This window comes from Sus scrofa, chromosome 14 (assembly GCF_000003025.6).
Source record: "Sus scrofa isolate TJ Tabasco breed Duroc chromosome 14, Sscrofa11.1, whole genome shotgun sequence".
In the NCBI taxonomy this organism is placed as follows: Eukaryota; Metazoa; Chordata; class Mammalia; order Artiodactyla; family Suidae; genus Sus; species Sus scrofa.
The window spans coordinates 41012147-41029629 of NC_010456.5; the positions used below are offsets into that span (position 1 = coordinate 41012147).

At 40.7% G+C, this 17483-nt stretch overlaps 1 protein-coding gene across 29 annotated transcripts in view; it reads left to right on the forward strand.

The window, feature by feature from the left end:
* GIT2 (GIT ArfGAP 2) overlaps positions 1-17483 on the forward strand; it is a 55911-nt gene that overhangs the window by 16161 nt on the left and 22267 nt on the right. For 16 of the 29 annotated variants that reach the window (XR_002338851.1, XM_003483442.4, XM_005670718.3 and 13 more), the window contains exons 8-13: positions 5803-5848; positions 6950-7001; positions 10948-11020; positions 11270-11367; positions 12979-13090; positions 17033-17175. Coding sequence is in view for 28 of the 29 variants with exons in the window: in XM_003483442.4 (XP_003483490.1) it covers positions 5803-5848; positions 6950-7001; positions 10948-11020; positions 11270-11367; positions 12979-13090; positions 17033-17175 (524 nt within the window). In the remaining variant the exon portion in view is untranslated. Of the gene's footprint in view, positions 1-5802; positions 5849-5986; positions 5993-6949; positions 7002-10947; positions 11021-11269; positions 11368-12978; positions 13091-17032; positions 17176-17483 lie in introns of all 29 variants that reach the window. The other 13 variants (XM_021073769.1, XM_021073770.1, XM_021073775.1 and 10 more) reach the window with 2 other exon arrangements.

Below are 17483 nucleotides of genomic sequence, written 5' to 3' on the forward strand. Positions count from 1 at the left end.
TCAAACTGCTAAAAACTAAGAAAGAAGACCTCTTGAAAGCAGCCAAATAAAAAAATGATATATACCATATAAAAGAACAGTTATTTGGATGACTGTGGGTTTCTCATCAGAAAGCTTGGAGATGAAAGGAAGAACAGTATTTTTTCAGTGCTTAAAGAACTTCAACCTAGAACTCCATTTCTAGTGAAAATAACCTTCAGGAATGAAGACAAGACATTTTAAGGTGAAAGAGGAAGTTCCTGTGTGGTGTAGTGGGTTAAGGATCTGGCGTTGCTGCAGCTGTGGCACAGGTCACAACTGCAATGCGAGGTTCAATCCCAAGCCCAGGAACTTCCACATGCTGGGGGTACAGCAAAAAAAAAAAAAAAGAAAGAAAGAAAGAAAGAAAGAAAAAAAGAACATAAGAGAATTAGTTCCTGTAACAGAAATGCTAACAAAGGTTCTTGAGTGGAAGGGAATTGATACCAGAGTGAATTTTGGAGCTTCAGGAATGTAAGAAGAACAATAGAAATTATAAGTATTTGGATAAATATAATAGCCTATGTTTTCTTAAGTTTTTAAAGATATGTGTGACAGTTTAAAGCAAAAGTTATAACATCTGATAGGGTTTTCAACATATGAAAATGTAGTACACCTGACAGTTACAAGATAAAAGGGAGAGCATAAAAGAAGTATGGAGGTAAGATTTTTACATTCTTAGAATAGTAAAATATTTCTAAGTAGTTTGTAAAAAGTTATATATGTTATAATCCCTAGCACAACCACTTTAAACAGACTCTACAATGAAAATGGTCAGAAACTCTAGAGATTTAACTCTAAATTAAAATGGAATGTTAAAAATTACCCAGATAAAAGTTCCTGTTGTGGCTCAGCAGCAGATGGAGAGTCCGAGTAGTATCCGTGAGGACTCGGATTAAATCCCTGGCCTTGCTCAGTGGGTTAAAGATCTGGTGTTGATGTGAGCTGTGGTGCAGGTCGCAGATGCAGTAACACTGGATCCCATGTTACTGTGGCTGTGGTGTAGGCTGGCAGCTGCAGCTCTGATTTGACCCTTAGCCTGGGAACTTTATGGTGTGGCTGGCCCTAAAAAGCAAAAAAAAAAAAAGCTTCCCAAATAATCAAAGTATATCTTGATTCAAAATGTTCAAAAAAAGAGGAAAAGGGAGAGAGAAAGGAACAAAAAACTGAGGTCCAAATTGAAAAGATCCAAGTAGACACACATCCAGAAACAGCTTCAAAATACATGAAGCAAACTTTGATAGAACTGAAAGGAGAAAAGTCAAATCCGCAATCACTGTTGGAGAGTCTTCATTTAGTAATAAGTAGAACTAGAGGTAGAAAGTCAGCAAGGATATTGAACTTAAACCATACTATCAACCAACTGCATTTGGTTGGCATTTACATCATCTTCTACTTAATGACCTCACAACATACATTCTTTTCAAGTGGAGAGTTGAATATTCACCAAGATAGACATATCCTAGCTGATAAAACAAACCTTAGCACATTGAAAAGAATTTGAGAATTAAAATCCTGCAAGGTATATTCTCTGATCATAGTGGAATTAAGCTAGAAATAAATAATTAAAATATAACCAGAAACTACCCAAATGCTTGGAAATTAAATAACATATTTCTAAATAATCCGTGAGTCTAAGAGGAAGTCTCAAGGGAAATTAGAAAATATTTTCAGACAAACAAAAATGAAAATACAACATACCAAAATTTGTGGGATACAGATAAAGCAATGCTTAGAGGAAATTTTATAGCATTAAATTATTATGTTTGTAAAGGAGAAAGGTCTCAAATCCTTAATTTAAACTTTCTAACCCTTGAGAAACTAGAAAAAGATGAGCAAAATAAACCACAGTTCACAGCAACGCCGGATCCTTAACCCACTGAGCAAGGCCAAGGATTGAACCTGCGTCCTCATGGGTACTAGTTGGGTTCATTTCTGCTGAACCACAATGGGAACTCCTAGAAATAACTGTTGAGCATCATAATTGCAAAGCTAGTAAGCCATATGAGTCATAAACTGTATTATTGTATTGCTGTATGGCAATACCGCTTCAGCTGGTTCACAGTTTTCACCAGTGAAATCATCTGAGCTGGGGTTTTCTGTAATGGAATGTTTTTAAGTACAAATTGAAATTCTTTAAAATTCAGGCTTATATAGGATAATGTGAGAAAAAGAATATATTTTTGGGTCACTTTGCCATACAGCAGAAATTAACAGAACATTAATATCAACTATAACAGAAAACAATAGGGAGTTCCCATCATGGTGCAGGGGAAATGAATCTGACTAGGGACGATGATGTGGGTTTGATCCCTGGCCTCAGTCAGTGCATTAAGGATCTGACGTTGCTGTGAGCTGTGGTGTAGGTCACAGACATGGCTCGGATCTGGTGTTGCTCTAGCTGTAGTGTAGACCAGCGGCTTAGCTCCGATTCGACCCCTAGCCTGGGAACCTCCATATGCTGTGGCCCTAAAAAAAAAGACCAAAAAACCCACAATTTCTAAATGTTTAGAATTCACATTTGAAGTTTTGCACATAAAACGAGACTATTCTACCAAATATTGGAAGAAGAAATAACCATTAAAAAAAATTGTTTATTTATTTATTGTCTTTTTTTTTTTTTTTTAAGGGCCGTACCTGTGGCATATAGAAGTTCTCGGGTTAGGGGTCGAGTCAGAGCTGCAGCTGCCAACCCACACCACAGCCACAGCAATGCCAGATCTGAGACACAAATGCAACCTATACCACAGCTCATGGCAATGCCAGATCCTTAACCCACTGAGTGAGGCCAGGGATCGAACCCACATCCTCATGGAGCCTCGTCAGGTTCTTAACATGCTGAGCCACAACAGAAACTTTTAATAATATCCTCTTTACATGGTATTTTTTTTTTAGAAAATAGGGACAGAAGGAATATTTCTTAAGTCATTTCATGAGGCCAGCATTACCTTGATACCAAACCCAGCAAAGATGGCACAAAAAATAGTCCTTGTGAACACAGGGCTCAACAATTTTCAAACACAGTTCTCAACAAAATGTTAACAAGTTGAATCTAATTATGGTTTGTTTTTTTTTCTTTTTAGAGCTACACCCTAAGGTATATGGAAGTTCCCAGGCTGGGGATCCAATCAGAGCTGTAGCTGCTGGCCTGCGCCACAGCCACAGCAACACAGGATCTAAGCCGTGTTTGTGACCTACACTACAGCTCACAGCAGCACTGGATCCTTAACCCACTGTGCAAGGCCAGGGATTGAACCTGCTTCCTCATGGATACTGGTCGGGTTCATTACCACTGAGCCACAATGGGAACTTGTCAAGGATTTTCTTTTTTCTTTTTTTTTCTTTTTTTCTTTTTGGGGCCAAACCCATGGCATATGAAAGTTCCCAGGCTAGGGGTCAAATCGGAGCTACAGCTGCCAGCCTACCCCACAGCCACAGCAACATAGGATCCGAGCCGTGTCTTCCACCTACACTGCAGCTCATGTTAACGCCTGATCCTTAACCCACTGAGCGAGGCCATGGATCAAACCCACAACCTCATGGTTCCTAGTTGGATTCATTTCTGCTGCGCCATGATGGGAACTCCAAGGATTTCCTTATAGACATAGATATGCTGCTCTTCAAAGTTACAGGGAAAAGCAAAGGAACTAGAACAGCCAAGACAGTTTGGGAAAGAACAGTAATAACATGGGAGAAATCATACCACCCAACTTTAATACTTGCTATAAAGCTCTGCTGTACTTAAGACAGTGGTTATGGTGAAGAGATGGACATACAAATCAATGAAATTATATAGAGAATCCAGAAATAGACCCACACAAATATGGTCAGTTGACTTTTTAAAAAATGTAAGTATTGTTGCTTTATACAGTGTTGTGTTAATTTATACCGTAAAGCAAAGTTCAGTTGACTTTTGACAGAGTTGAAAAGATAATTCAGTGGAGGCAGGATAATACAATATGTGGTATTGGAACAACTGAATAGCCATGTGCATAAAAATGAACTTCAACCTAAACCTTACACCTAGAATAAAAACTAACTCAAAATGGATCATAGATCTAAATATAAAACGTAAAACAATAAAACTTTTAGATAAAACCTAGGAGAAAGTCTAAATGATCTTAGATTAGGTAAAGTACTTCGACCTAACACCAAAAGCATAATCCATAGAAGAAAATATCCGTAAATTGGACTTTGTCAAAATTTTAAGCTTTTGCCCTTCGAAAACTGCAGTTATGAGAATAAAAAGACAAGGCACAGCCTGGGACAAAATATTTGGAAATCACAGATCCAACAAAGGACTTGGATCCAGAATATTTATACTTAAATACTTAAAATTCAACAGTAAGAAAACAAATCCCCTCAAACTGGAAGAAGGTAATATACATATGGCAAATAAGCACATGAAGAGAGAAGTTCTTTTGCTATTAGGGAAACGCAGATTAAAATCCAGTGAGATGCCATTGCATACCTATTGGAATGACTAAAATTAAAAAAGCAAAATATGGAGTTCCTTTGTGGTGCAGTAGAAACGAATCCGACTAGTAACCATGAGGTTTCAGGTTTGATCCTTGGCCTCACTCAGTGGGTTAAGGATCCGGCATTGCCATGAGCTGTAGTGAAGGTCGCAGACTGGTTTGGTTCCTGCGTTGCTGTGGCTGTGATGTAGGCCAGCAGCTGTAGCTCCAATTAGACCCCTAGCATGGGAACCTCCACATGGTGCAGGTGCAGCCATAAAATGCAAAAACAAAATTAAAAACAAGGAGTTCCCGTTGTGGCTCAGCAGTTAACGAACTGGACTAGGATCCATGAGAAGGCAATTTTGATCCCTGGCCTTGCTCAGTGGGTTAAGGATCCAGCATTGCTGTGAGCTGTGGTGTAGGTCGTAGATGCGGCTTGGATCCCGAGTTGCTGTGGCTCTGCTGTAGGCTAGTGGCTACAGCTCCGATTGGACCCCCTAGCCTGGGAACATCCATATGCCATGGGTGTGGCCCTAAAAAGACCAAAAATAAATCCATCCATACATACATACATACGCAAAAAAACCCAACAATACAAGTGCTAGAGAAGATGCCCAACAGCTGCAACTCTCATGCATTGCATTTGGAGAACAAAATGACAGAATTGCTCTGGAAAGAAGTCGAGCAGTTTCTTACCAAGTTAAACCTTATAGGTTAATCTGCTTATAATCCACCAGTTCTAGGTATTTACCCGAGACAAGTGAAGACAACGTTTACACAAAAACTGTATATGAATGCTCTTGGTGGCTTTATTCATTGGTATGATCCGTGTTCTCCACAAGCTTGATTAGGACTCAGTCAACAAGCATTATAGGAAATGGAGCCCCTCTGTGGATCTGCCAAGCCCACTTGGGCCAGCCCTGTTTCATGCTAATTGGTTAATTGAAAGATAAGCCACCAAAGCTCGAGGAAGGCCCATCATCCCACAAGGAAAGCTGATGGAAGCCTGCTCTGAGCTAATTCAGCTCCCAAGATGTCATCAGCTATAATGGAGACAAACAGCATAAGGATTAGGGTGAGGATAGGCTTCTTGCTTAATGATGTTTGAGGTCTTTGTACCACAAGAAAATGAGAAAATTATCCTTGCTACTGGCCAGACTTGGGGAATTTGTAACCAATCTGGCAACTTCTCTTTCCTCACATAGTTTGTAGTTATAGGAAAATACTGATCACAGAACATAAATTGAGAAAGTAATGGTGGTGTTCCTTTGCAGATCTTAGCAGTACTTATATGAACAAAACTTTGGCTCTGTTTGTGTTTCAGATCACAAAAATGGACAGCACTTTATAATACCTCAAATGGCCGACAGGTAAGGCCCTTGAAATACCAGTCAGTTTTATCTGTCACTAATATTTCCTTGGTTGTATAGTGTTTAAGTGTGTTATATTTTGTGTTTAACAAAGCCCATACATTTTTCTCTTTTATGGCTATGCAATTTGGAAATAAGACGGCTGTAAGTAAACCACCATATAAAACTTAAATTTGAAAGAGCACAAGTAACAAATTTGCTAATAAGAAAATTGAAGTCACTGATACTGTCACAGTTTTAGCCAGTTGTTACAGTATATTGTGTCTATAGATAGATTATAGAATATTTGTCGCATAAGAGAGTATATCTTTTATCTGTGACAAGGATCAGCAAATTTTGTTGTTAAGGGCTAGATAGTGAATGTTTTAGGCTTTTTGGGCCATGCAGCCTCTGCTAAACTACTCAGCTCTGCTGATTGTAGATGAAAGTGTCCAAGGGCTTATCTGTTTCAATAAAATTTTATTTCTGGGTATTAAAATATGAATTTTATATAATTTTCAAATGCTAAGAAATGCCGTTCTTTTTTTGTTGTTGTTGTTCCCAACCACTAAAAAAGTATAAAAACCATGAGTAGCTCATGGGCGGAACAAAAAGTGGGCTGTAATCTGCTGACCCCTGGTCTCTAAGGTCAAATGAGTTCATGGCTGCAGAATGAACCTTAAACCCTTATTTGTCCAATTACCTTTGCACCAATACTGTCAAGAGTTTATGAAATGATTAAATGCTATTCCACAGGTAATCTTGCCAGTCTGGTTTTTCACATTCTGCCCTTTGTGTATTTTCTCCTATAGCATTCTTTTTAATACTTAACAATTTATGACTTCTCACATAAGGGGCCTGGGGACCAACCTGGCAAGTGTTTTTGCCTTTAGTTAGTAGATGATTATTTTTCTCCAAACTGTGTTGCATGATTATGGCATTTCTAGGTGATACTTTCAGCCAAGTTCTGTTCCATTTCCTCACTGATTGGGCTGTAGAATTTTGGCCTCTGACCATGTCCATAAACTGTAATTAATATCTTGATCCTTTGCCTGTCTTAATCTACGTAGCTCATGCAAGTGTTTTTATTTATTTGCTTATTAGTTTTGTACATTTTCTTAGCAGCCTGGATTTGTCTGAATTGGCAAAAGCTGCTAAGAAGAAACTTCAGTCTGTGAGTATCTCTTTCCTAGTGAACTCCAGTATTGGAAAACCATGTGTCCTGCTAATACCAGTTCTCAGCCCATTACCTAACACATCAAATGACTTTGTTTCTTGTTCTCAGATGTTAAATCAGAAGTAGACAATCTAGGCACAGTTTAGTATATCTAATTTATTGGCTCTGCTTCCAACAATGCCATTTTCCTCTGTTATTTTAAAAGTGAAGGCTGTGCCTTTGACATTAGGAAGTGGTTTCTCCCTGTAAGAGAGGTCCCTAGTATCTCTCAGTGTAAACAAGCAATTGGGATACACTTCTTGGGATCACTTCCTATATGCTCCTGGGATGCTAGAGAATGATAAAAGCTGAAGCTGGGATGGTGAGTCCTGCAGATTGACTCGCTGCCATTTAGTAGCCAGCTGCTGTTGCTAACTGTCATGCACATCCCGTACCATTCATCATAGCCTTGTAAACGTAGCTTTTAACAGCTGGTTCTGCCCTGGCTGTGTGTGCTATTTGCCCAATTTTGCAGGTTACAAGCTCACACAGTCTGCGTGCTTCTTTCCATGCTGCCCATTTCAGCCTTAGTCAGGACCTTGGGAAATCTACTCCTCTGGTAACAATTTCTCTCTGTTTAGTCCTCACCCTATGCTTCCCCAGCCATTTTAACCACCAGACTACTCACCTCAGCTATTCTCATTGTTCTCAAGATCAGAACCAAGAATCTTACCATCTTTTCATAACCTTTAAGGGCATCATCCAGCTCTCACCCTTCATTTCTTGCCTGGCTTCCCATCTGGTCCCTAGTGCGTGTGTACGTGTGTATATTGGTGGGGGGGGGGTGTCCGTTTAAATATTTCTTTAAGGGTTGGCACTCTCTGAGGCCACCTTTAAGTCCTCTTTCAGGAACCCTCTTTTGCCTGCAGTGTTTTCCTTTCCCAGCTACCCTCCCTGTCATTCAAGTAGCTGACATCTGACCTGCTTCACAATGTAGGTAGGAGTTCTTCCAAAGCCTAACTCTGAACTTGCAACTCCCCTAATTTGTGGCTTATTCTTCATTCCCCTTTTACAGTGGACTCTTTACTAGAACTTCATATAATATTGGGTACTAAATAATCACATTAAATGACTATCTCATTACTAGCATTTAACTGTATTATGAAATAAATGTATTTTATGCAAGTTGTTTGGTGTCTCTGTGTTCTGTATCTACAGTTTTGTGTGTATGTGTTTTAATTGCCTTAAGTTGAGGTCATATAGTAAACAATTAAGATGATAAACTTTGGAGTCAGATAGCACTGCATATTCTGTCATTTCCTTTTAATTACTTAGAGTATGTAAGCCCATTATTACTTTAAATAATTCAGACATTATAGCTAAAACCCAAGCTTCCCTTGACTATCCTGTCCTGTATTTGCTAGGCTGAAAGCCAGGGTATCTCTATAATATCTCTAGCATGTGGCAGGCACCAGATAAGTATCTGGGACAATGTTGAGTTTAGCTCTCAAGAACTTGGGCTCCAGGTCAGACTGGTCAGGTATAGATCTGGGCTCTGACAAGCCCCTTCACCTCCCGTTCCTTGCTGTTCCCCCACTAGAAAGGGAGTTCCGGATCCAGCAGGGGCTGCAGAGCAGAACTGCTCAGTGAGGGTGAGCTGCCCCCACCCTGTGGTCTCTACTCATCAGTGCCAGTTTAGTGTTTATCCTACAGTATCTCCCTCCCTTCCTTCCTTCATCTCTACCCTCTTCTTTCCTTCTCCCCTTCCTTCCTCTTCCCTTCCCTCCCTAATGAAAAGCTGGGAGAAATATAGTAAGACTAACATATTCCTTGAATTAGTAAATGTTAACATATTGTGAGACGTAAGTTGCATCTCAGGTCCATGACTTCTTGGCTTTGTGACTTTAGGCAAGCTGCTAACTTCTGTGCCTCAGTATCCTTGTCTGTAAAGTGGGATAATAGTAGTTCCCATATTCAGAGAGGTGTTGTATTTACTGTGATGATATTTGCAGGGTGCCTGGAATGTAAGCCTTCAACAGTGTTGCTGTTGGTAGTTACTGTTAGTAATAATAACATAAGCTGGAGCCCCATAGAGGAAAGAAATGGCATATTTCTTTTTTGTTTTTTTTTTTAGGGCCTCACCTGCGGCACATGGAAGTTTCCAGGCTAGGGGTCGAATCAGAGCTACAGCTGCCAGCCTACACCTCAGCCATGCCAGATCTGAGCCATGTCTGCATCCTACACCACAGGTCACAGCAATGCTGGATCCTTAACCCACTGAGCAAGGCCAGGGATTGAATCTACAACCTCATGGTTCCTAGCCAGATACGTTTCCGCTGCACCACAACGGGAACTCCAAGATGGCATATTTCTGATGCAAGTTCAGTTTCCCAATCCTTCATCACCTTATTCAACAAAAGGCTCTCAGGGTTTATTTTCTAATTAGTTAATTATTATTATTATTTTTTTTTTTTGCCACACCTACAGCATATAGAAGTTCCTGGGCCCAGGGACCGAACCTGTGCTACAGCAGTGATAATGCTGGATCCTTAACTGCTAGGCCACTACAGAACTCCTCTCAGAGTTTGTTTTTAACTATATAATGTACCCACACTAGAGAAAATTTGGAAAATAGAGAAGGGGAATCATTCTCATTCACTATATTCTTAGTGGATTCAGACTCAGTATTTTGGCATATTTTTTCTATTTCTTATTTTGAATGCATATCTTTTTTTTTTTTTTTTTTTTTTTGCTATTTCTTGGGCCACTCCCGCGGCATATGGAGGTTCCCAGGCTAGGGGTCGAATCGGAGCTGTAGCCACCGGCCTACGCCAGAGCCACAGCAACGCGGGATCCGAGCCGTGTCTGCAACCTACACCACAGCTCACGGCAACGCCAGATCGTTAACCCACTGAGCAAGGGCAGGGACCGAACCCGCAACCTCATGGTTTCTAGTCGGATTCGTTAACCACTGCACCATGACGGGAACTCCATATCTTTTTTTTTAACTGCAGCATAACTATAATTATAGACTAGTATATCCTGCTTTTGTCACATAACAATGTGTTATACCCTTTTTAACAAGTTCCCGTGAGGTCTGTGCAGTCATTTTTAATTCTGCATTAAATACCTCTGGTCATTGTGTGAGTGGGTACCTATGAGTCCCCATCTCAGTGATGAGTGCTGAACAGGAGTGTCAGGAACAGTAGAGAATGGAACAGATGCAGCGTCTGCCCTCACAGAGCAGGGAAGCCATCAACTCAAATGTAACAGCCACCACGCGGCAGGGTGTGTTTTATGAGGGCAAAAGTGTAGATAGTCTGGCAGGGACTTAGCCTCTTCTGGGTTGAGGAAGACCCTGACTCTTCTACTCATCCCGGTTACTGCCAGGCCAGTGCCCCAGTCTGTGAGAACTGTTTTGTTTGGACACCGCACAGTGTACTGACAACCAGGCCGTCCTTGGTCGCGGGCACTCGGGTAGTTCTTGGGCACTTGGAGGCCTGCTACTGAGGAAGGCAGCAGAGGGACATAATCAAGGTTGGGTGGTATCTTCCTGCAGTGGCATGTTTTATCCTCTCCAGTGACACATTTAGGCTTCTTTATCCTACCAAGGTTTAAGGCCCCTTACACTGAGGGGAACTGGCCATCATTCTCAAAGAGCAGAAGAGATTTAAGGTGATGTCACATGAAGAGCAGAGAGCTGGATTCTGCTTCCCACGCCTCTTGCCTCCCTTCTGGCAAAGCCCTATCTGCAGATCGGGAGGGAGGCTGCTGTGGGTGGCAGATGTTTCTAGAGGATCTGTACTATTTCAGAAATGTTATTGTCTGACAGTGGGTATTTATTAAGTAAGCGCTGGCTTTGGATAAATCATTGGAGGTAGAAGGGTGGATAAATCGCAGTCCTCTCTCATTTCTTCTAGTGTTAATCCTTATCCCTTGTGTTCCTGATATTTTTTATTTTCAGCTAAGTAATCATTTGTTTGAAGAACTTGCCATGGATGTGTACGATGAAGTTGACAGGCGAGAGACTGATGCAGGTGACTTAACATGTGGCTTTATCTACTAAGCTTCTGTTATCATTGGGCAGCGACAAGCTGCCAGCCTCAGTGTTTTTCTTGCCCAATTTCTCTTGTCCTGATAACATATGTGTTAACACTTACTCTTGTGTATGTTGGCTTCGGAGTGTGCAACCCTGAGTCTCCATAGTAACCCGGGAGCCGCGGCTCTCAGAGGAGGCCTGACACTGTGGTGATGAGATTCTATCTCTGGCTCTTTCCTCTGGCTAGTCTGGCTTGCCACGCAAAACCACAGCACCCTGGTGACCGAGACAACCGTTGTCCCCTTCCTTCCTGTCAATCCTGAGTACTCATCAACACGGAACCAGGCAAGTGGCTGAGTCTAAGAAGTTACTAGTCGTGATGTTTGGGGAATGGCTGATGTTATGGTATTTATTTTCCTGGGACAGGTATTTAAAATTTTTTGATTGATTAAAATGTGAGTATTCTTTACACACACACACACACACACACACACACAAATTGATTAGAAAAGTAAAAGAAGTTAATAGTTGACTGGTAAAGAAAGAATATAAAGCAATTCACAGAAGAGATACAGATGGCTTTCAAATGTGAAGAAATGTTTAACCTCATTAGTAATCAAAGAAAGCAACCTAATGGCATTCATGAAAGTTTCATTAATCAAATTAATTAATAAGGTACATATTGAGGATACTCCACATTGGTAAGGATGTGGCAAGATGGGTTTCTCATACCATAGATAAGAGTTTGGAGTTCCCGTCGTGGCTCAGTGGTTAATGAATCCGACTAGGAACCATGAGGTTGCGGGTTCAATCCCTGGCCTTGCTCGGTGGGTTAAGGATCCAGCATTGCCGTGAGCTGTGGTGTAGGTTGCAAATGTGGCTCGGATCCTGCGTTGCTGTGTCTGTGGCATAGGCTGGCGGCTACAGCTCCGATTAGACCCCTAACCTGGGAACCTCCATGTGCCGCGGGAGCGGCCCTAGAAAACACAAAAAGACCAAAACAAAAACAAAAATTTAAATTCCTGCAGACTTTAGAAAAGCAGTTTGTTAACCAGTTCAGAGGCATCAAAGTTAAATGCATCCCTTCACAGGGGAATTTCTTATTTGGGAATATATTCTAATAAAAATTCAAAGTTTTATGCACAGTGATTTGCATCAAAGCACTGTTACGTAACAATAGATCATCGAAAAAAGCCTAAGCATCCATCAAGAGGAGAAAAGTTGAGTAAATTATAAAGCTCTTTTTGGAGTTCCCGTCGTGGCGCAGTGGTTAACGAATCCGACTAGGAACCATGAGGTTGTGGGTTCGGTCCCTGCCCTTGCTCAGTGGGTTAACGATCCGGCGTTGCCGTGAGCTGTGGTGTAGGTTGCAGACACGGCTCAGATCCCACGTTGCTGTGGCTCTGGCGTAGGCCGGTGGCTACAGCTCCGATTCGACCCCTAGCCTGGGAACCTCCATATGCCGCGGGAGTGGCCCCGGCCCAAGAAATAGCAACAACAACAACAAAAAAGACAAATAAATAAATAAATAAAAATAAAGCTCTTTTCATTTTTATTGATTGATGGTTCTATATAATGATGGTGTACCAGCATCTGGACTATAATTTTGTTTATCTCGAAATTTAAAAATATTACCCTTCAAATTAATTTTTGATTAGTAGACCTACTTCAGAACTGAATCGATGCTATAAAGGAAGCATAGAGTAGAACCGTTTTGTTTTGGTTCACAAAAATAAATATGCATTGTGAAAACTTAAATGTTATATAGCTCTATTCTGTAAGTGGTTTTGAACTGTTCATAAGGAAAATATTAAATCTGATTTAGTTATGGCAGTGATTAATGGCACTTTCAGCATGCTGGAAGGTCTTTGCTGAAGTCTAATAGTCTGACTAGTTTTGTGTGAGTATGTATATTTTTACACCTGGGAATATTTCCAATTATCTTCTGACCCTCAGGGCAGACAGAAATTGGCTCGGTTTAACGCCCACGAGTTTGCCACCCTGGTTATCGACATCCTCAGCGACGCCAAGAGGAGACAGCAGGGGAGTCCTCTGTCTGGTTCAAAAGGTAATCGTTTCAGACCTCTAAATGTTTGCTTTGTTGGCCTTCTAAACTTCACACAAGTGTTAAAGTTATAAAAATAATTAAATCAATGACTGACACACAGCTTGGTTAAAGCCCTGTAAGTTTTATTGTGATGAAAAGTTTCTCTTTGAGCCCTGGTGAATTATAAGTATTTCAGCTTTAGTTTAACTGCTATTCACATTTATCTTATATGGAGTTCTCATGGCTCAGCAGGTTAAGAACCCAACATAGTGTCTGTGAGGATGTGGGTTTGATCTCTGGCCTCACTCACTGGGCTAAAGATCCAGCTTTGCCTGGGCTGTGACATAAGCCTCAGCTGAAGCTCCAGTTCAACCATTAGCCCGGTGACATCCATGTGCCACAGGTGTGGCCATAAAGTGGAAAAAAAAATTTACCTCTCAGATCATCTGTCTTCCCTATAAAATTGCATCCTGAAATTAACTCAAAAGTCTGATGTAGAGTTTGTTAAAGGCATAAGAAAATTAACCCTCTTGATTGAAATTGCAGCCCACCTGTTATTGCTTGCCTGCACGATTGCGTTCTGAATAATGAGAATTTGTGCCTCTAAACTGCAGCAAGATTTATTGAGATTTTAAATTGTGAAGAGAGCACCAAACACCTGTTTCCAAGGTGCCCTTTGAGGCTTGTTCAGTAGCTCAGGGTCCTGTCTCTTGGAAACCTGCTTTCTCCCCAGTCCTGATACTGATTTTTTTTCTTCATTATAGAAATAATACATTTTATTTTATTTTTGCTTTTTAGGGCTGCACCCACAGCGTATGGAAGTTCCCGGGCTAGGGGTCTGATAGAGTTACAGCTGCTGGCCTACACCATAGCCACAGCAACAGCAGATCCAAGCCATCACAGCTCATGATAATGCCGATCCTCAACCCACTGAGCAAGACCAGGGATTGAACCCACATCCTCATGGACACTAGTCAGATTCGTTATCCCTGAGCCACAATGGGAGACCCAGAAATAATACATTTTAAATCAAAAAGCATTTAAACAGGAAAAATGTATACCATAAAAGTTCAGTTTTCAGTCAGCATCACATTCCCCAAAAATAGTAATCATTAACTGAAGGAAGTTTGTTCTTGATTTTACTGGCTCAGCCAAGTATAAACAAGTTCTAAGAAACTTTATTACATTTCGGTGAAGGTGCAGTGATAAGGGTCCTTTCATAAATTTGAAGTCTGAAAATGTAAAATATTTGATTTAGTGGTTCCATTTCTAGGTGTTAATTAAGGGGAAATAGAGATGTTATATGTGTATTGTATATAACACTGAAAACCTTAGAAATAGAGCAGTGATTATTACATATTTGAATAGCACACTTTTTTCAAGGACTATGTAATGATATAAAGTAATAATTTTTTTTCTAAAAAGTTTTAGTATAATACCAATTTCATAAGAAGTGCTTTTTTTTTGGCCATGCTCGTGGCATGTGGGAATTCCTGGGCCAGGGATTAAACCTGCACCACAGCAGTGTCCCAAGCTGCTGTAGTGACAACACTGGATCCTTAACCTGTTGCACCGCAAGAGAACTCCTAAGAAATACATTTTTATACATACATATGTACAAGTGAATATATCACATGTAAATATAAATACACAGTCAAGCCTCATTATTTACAGATCATATATTTGCCAGTTCACCTATTCATCAAAATTGATGAATTGTTACCTTAAAACTATACTCACAACACTTTCATGGTTAGTTGTGGATGTGGGCAGAGTGGTAAAAAATTTGAGCTACCCGAAACACATGTATGTTCCCAGCTGAGACCGAACAAGGCCAAGCTCTGCCTTTTAGTTCAGTTCTTATACTGTAAGCAAGTTTCCTTTTTGAGGTCTGTTTAGTGCCACATCTTCCACATTTTTGTGCTTTTTTTTGTCCGTGATTTCAGACGACATGAGTGGTAACAAACCTGACTAATGTCCATGAGGATGTGGGTTTGATCCCAGGCTTCGTTCAGTAGGTTAAGAATCCGGTGTTGCCGTGAGCTGTGGTACAGGCTGGCAGCTGCAGCTCATCTTGCTGTGGCTGTGGTGCAGGCTGGCAGCTGCAGCTCCCATTAGACCCCTAACCTGGAAATTTCCATATGCTGCAGGTACGGCCCTAAAAGATAAAAATAAAAAGGTCCCCCAGCAAGTTCAGTGCTGAAGAACTGTGTAGGGTTCTTTTTTTTTTTTTTTTTTTTTTTTTTTGTCTTTTTAGCTCTATACCCTTGACTTAATGGAGGTTCCCAGGCTAGGGGCCAAATTGGGACTGTAGCTGCGTGCCCATACCACAGCCACAGCAACACCCAGATCTGAGCCGTGTCTGTGACCTACACCACAGCTCATGGCAATGCCAGATTGTTAAGCCACTAAGCAAGGCCAGGGGTCAAACCTGCATCCTTGGGTGCTAGTTAGATTTATTTCCACCAAGCCAAGGCAGGAGCTCCCTGTGTAGGGTTCTTAAATGTAAGAAGGCTGTGATATGCCTAATGGAGAAAATATGTGTGTTCGGTAACTTTGTTCAGGCTTGAGTTACAGTGCTCTGGACCATGAGTTCAGTGATGATGAATGGACAGGGTATAGTAAAAGTGTCTTTAAACAGAAACACATGTAACACGGATTATGTATTGATCACTTGACAAAAATGTGCCCAGGGATTGGGAGGAAGCTCACCTGGTGTTTCCACTCAGAGCAGTGCTTCAGTATTTGCTAATTTGGTCTTCACAGCAACTTTATAGACAGTAACTGCTACAAATAATGAAATTGTATGTATGTATATATATACACACGCTTAGGAAAAAGACTGGAAAGAAGTAGGACAGCATTTATCAATAGCTGTGACTGAATATCATTAGCTTCAATTTTTCTATACTGAATCTTTATTACTTCTGTAATCTGATGATATGTAGATCTCAAATAATTTTAAAAATTAAAATTCCTTTTAAGTAAAAGCGATTGATCATCCAGATGTCATCCATTAAAATATTGAGAAAAAAATATTGAAAATTAGAGGTTTGCTTGCATTGCCTGAAAGAAAGTGGAGAAACTTGGATAATACGTGAAATCTTTTACTCAAGATGTGTCAGAGCTGACAGAGCTATCCTGCTTCCCTGTAGACCACACCTTCCTGCTGTGCGCGTGTGTGTCCAATGGGTCTTCCTTCATCTCTTTCTCTCACTGGCATTAGCTAACGAAGTGCCAGTGTACCTATTCTTTTGAGCACCTAGTTTCTATGCTCTACTTTAACAATTTCCTTTCTGGGTGTTTTTTGTTTTGTTTTGTTTTTTCTTTTTAGGGCCACATGTGCAGCATATGGAGGTTCCCAGGCTAGGGGTTGAGTTGGAGCTGCAGCTGCTGGCCTACACCACAGCTGCAGCAATGCAGGATCCAAGCCTGTCTGTGACCTACACCACAGCTCATGGCAATGCCGGATTCTTAACCCACTGAACAAAGCCAGGGATCGAACCCTCATCCTCATGGATACTAGTTGGATTCGTTTCTGCTGAACCACAACAGGAACTCCTCCTTTCTGTTTTGACTTGACATTACCTTGCAAACAAGTTATAATTGTAATTACAGTTAATCTTACATTAGTTACAGCTTTATTTTTATGATTTCACGCTATACTCTATTTCCTTGAATAATTACAAACTTGAGAATCTCCCTCTTTAATCTGAGCAACTCTTTCCTAAACCATCTAATGAATTTGCCCACATTTGGCAGGTGGTACAGGGATGCCTAAGTTTATTGTGGGACATCTGTCCAATCTGTAACTCACTCTGTTACCCCTACACTGCTGTGAATATGACCTTGCTCTTTTTTTGAGGGGTGTTTTAAATGGCTTTTTTTTTTTTTTTTAAGAAAAAATTGCGTTGTTTTGTTTTGTTTTAAGCCTGAGGTAAAGTTATTTGCTTCTATTGATAGACAATGTGGAGCTCATACTGAAAACAATCAGTAACCAGCACAGTATTGAGAGTCAGGACAATGACCAGCCAGACTATGACAGTGTGGCATCAGATGAAGAAACGGATCTGGAAGCCACTGCAAGCAAGGCACACAGGCAGAAGGTGAGGTGACAGACACATCACACATAGAAAGGGAGAATATGTTTCCTTTTCAGATCTTCCCTCCTACAGATTTGCCTGATTTGTGAAGCACTTGAGGGCTAGCCCTGTGAAAAGTGCTCTGGAGGTAAAGTTGGGTTTACTGCTAGCTTAGGCCAAGCAAAGGGCAGTGAGGTAAATAGTTTTAAAATAGGGGGTCCTTTATCCCTGAGTCAATTGCTGCATCACAGCCTTGCTGCAGTTTTGACTTTATAAAGCATATGAGGGGCGGGGTGGTGGGTTTTATTCTTTCAATAAATGTTTACCAAGTG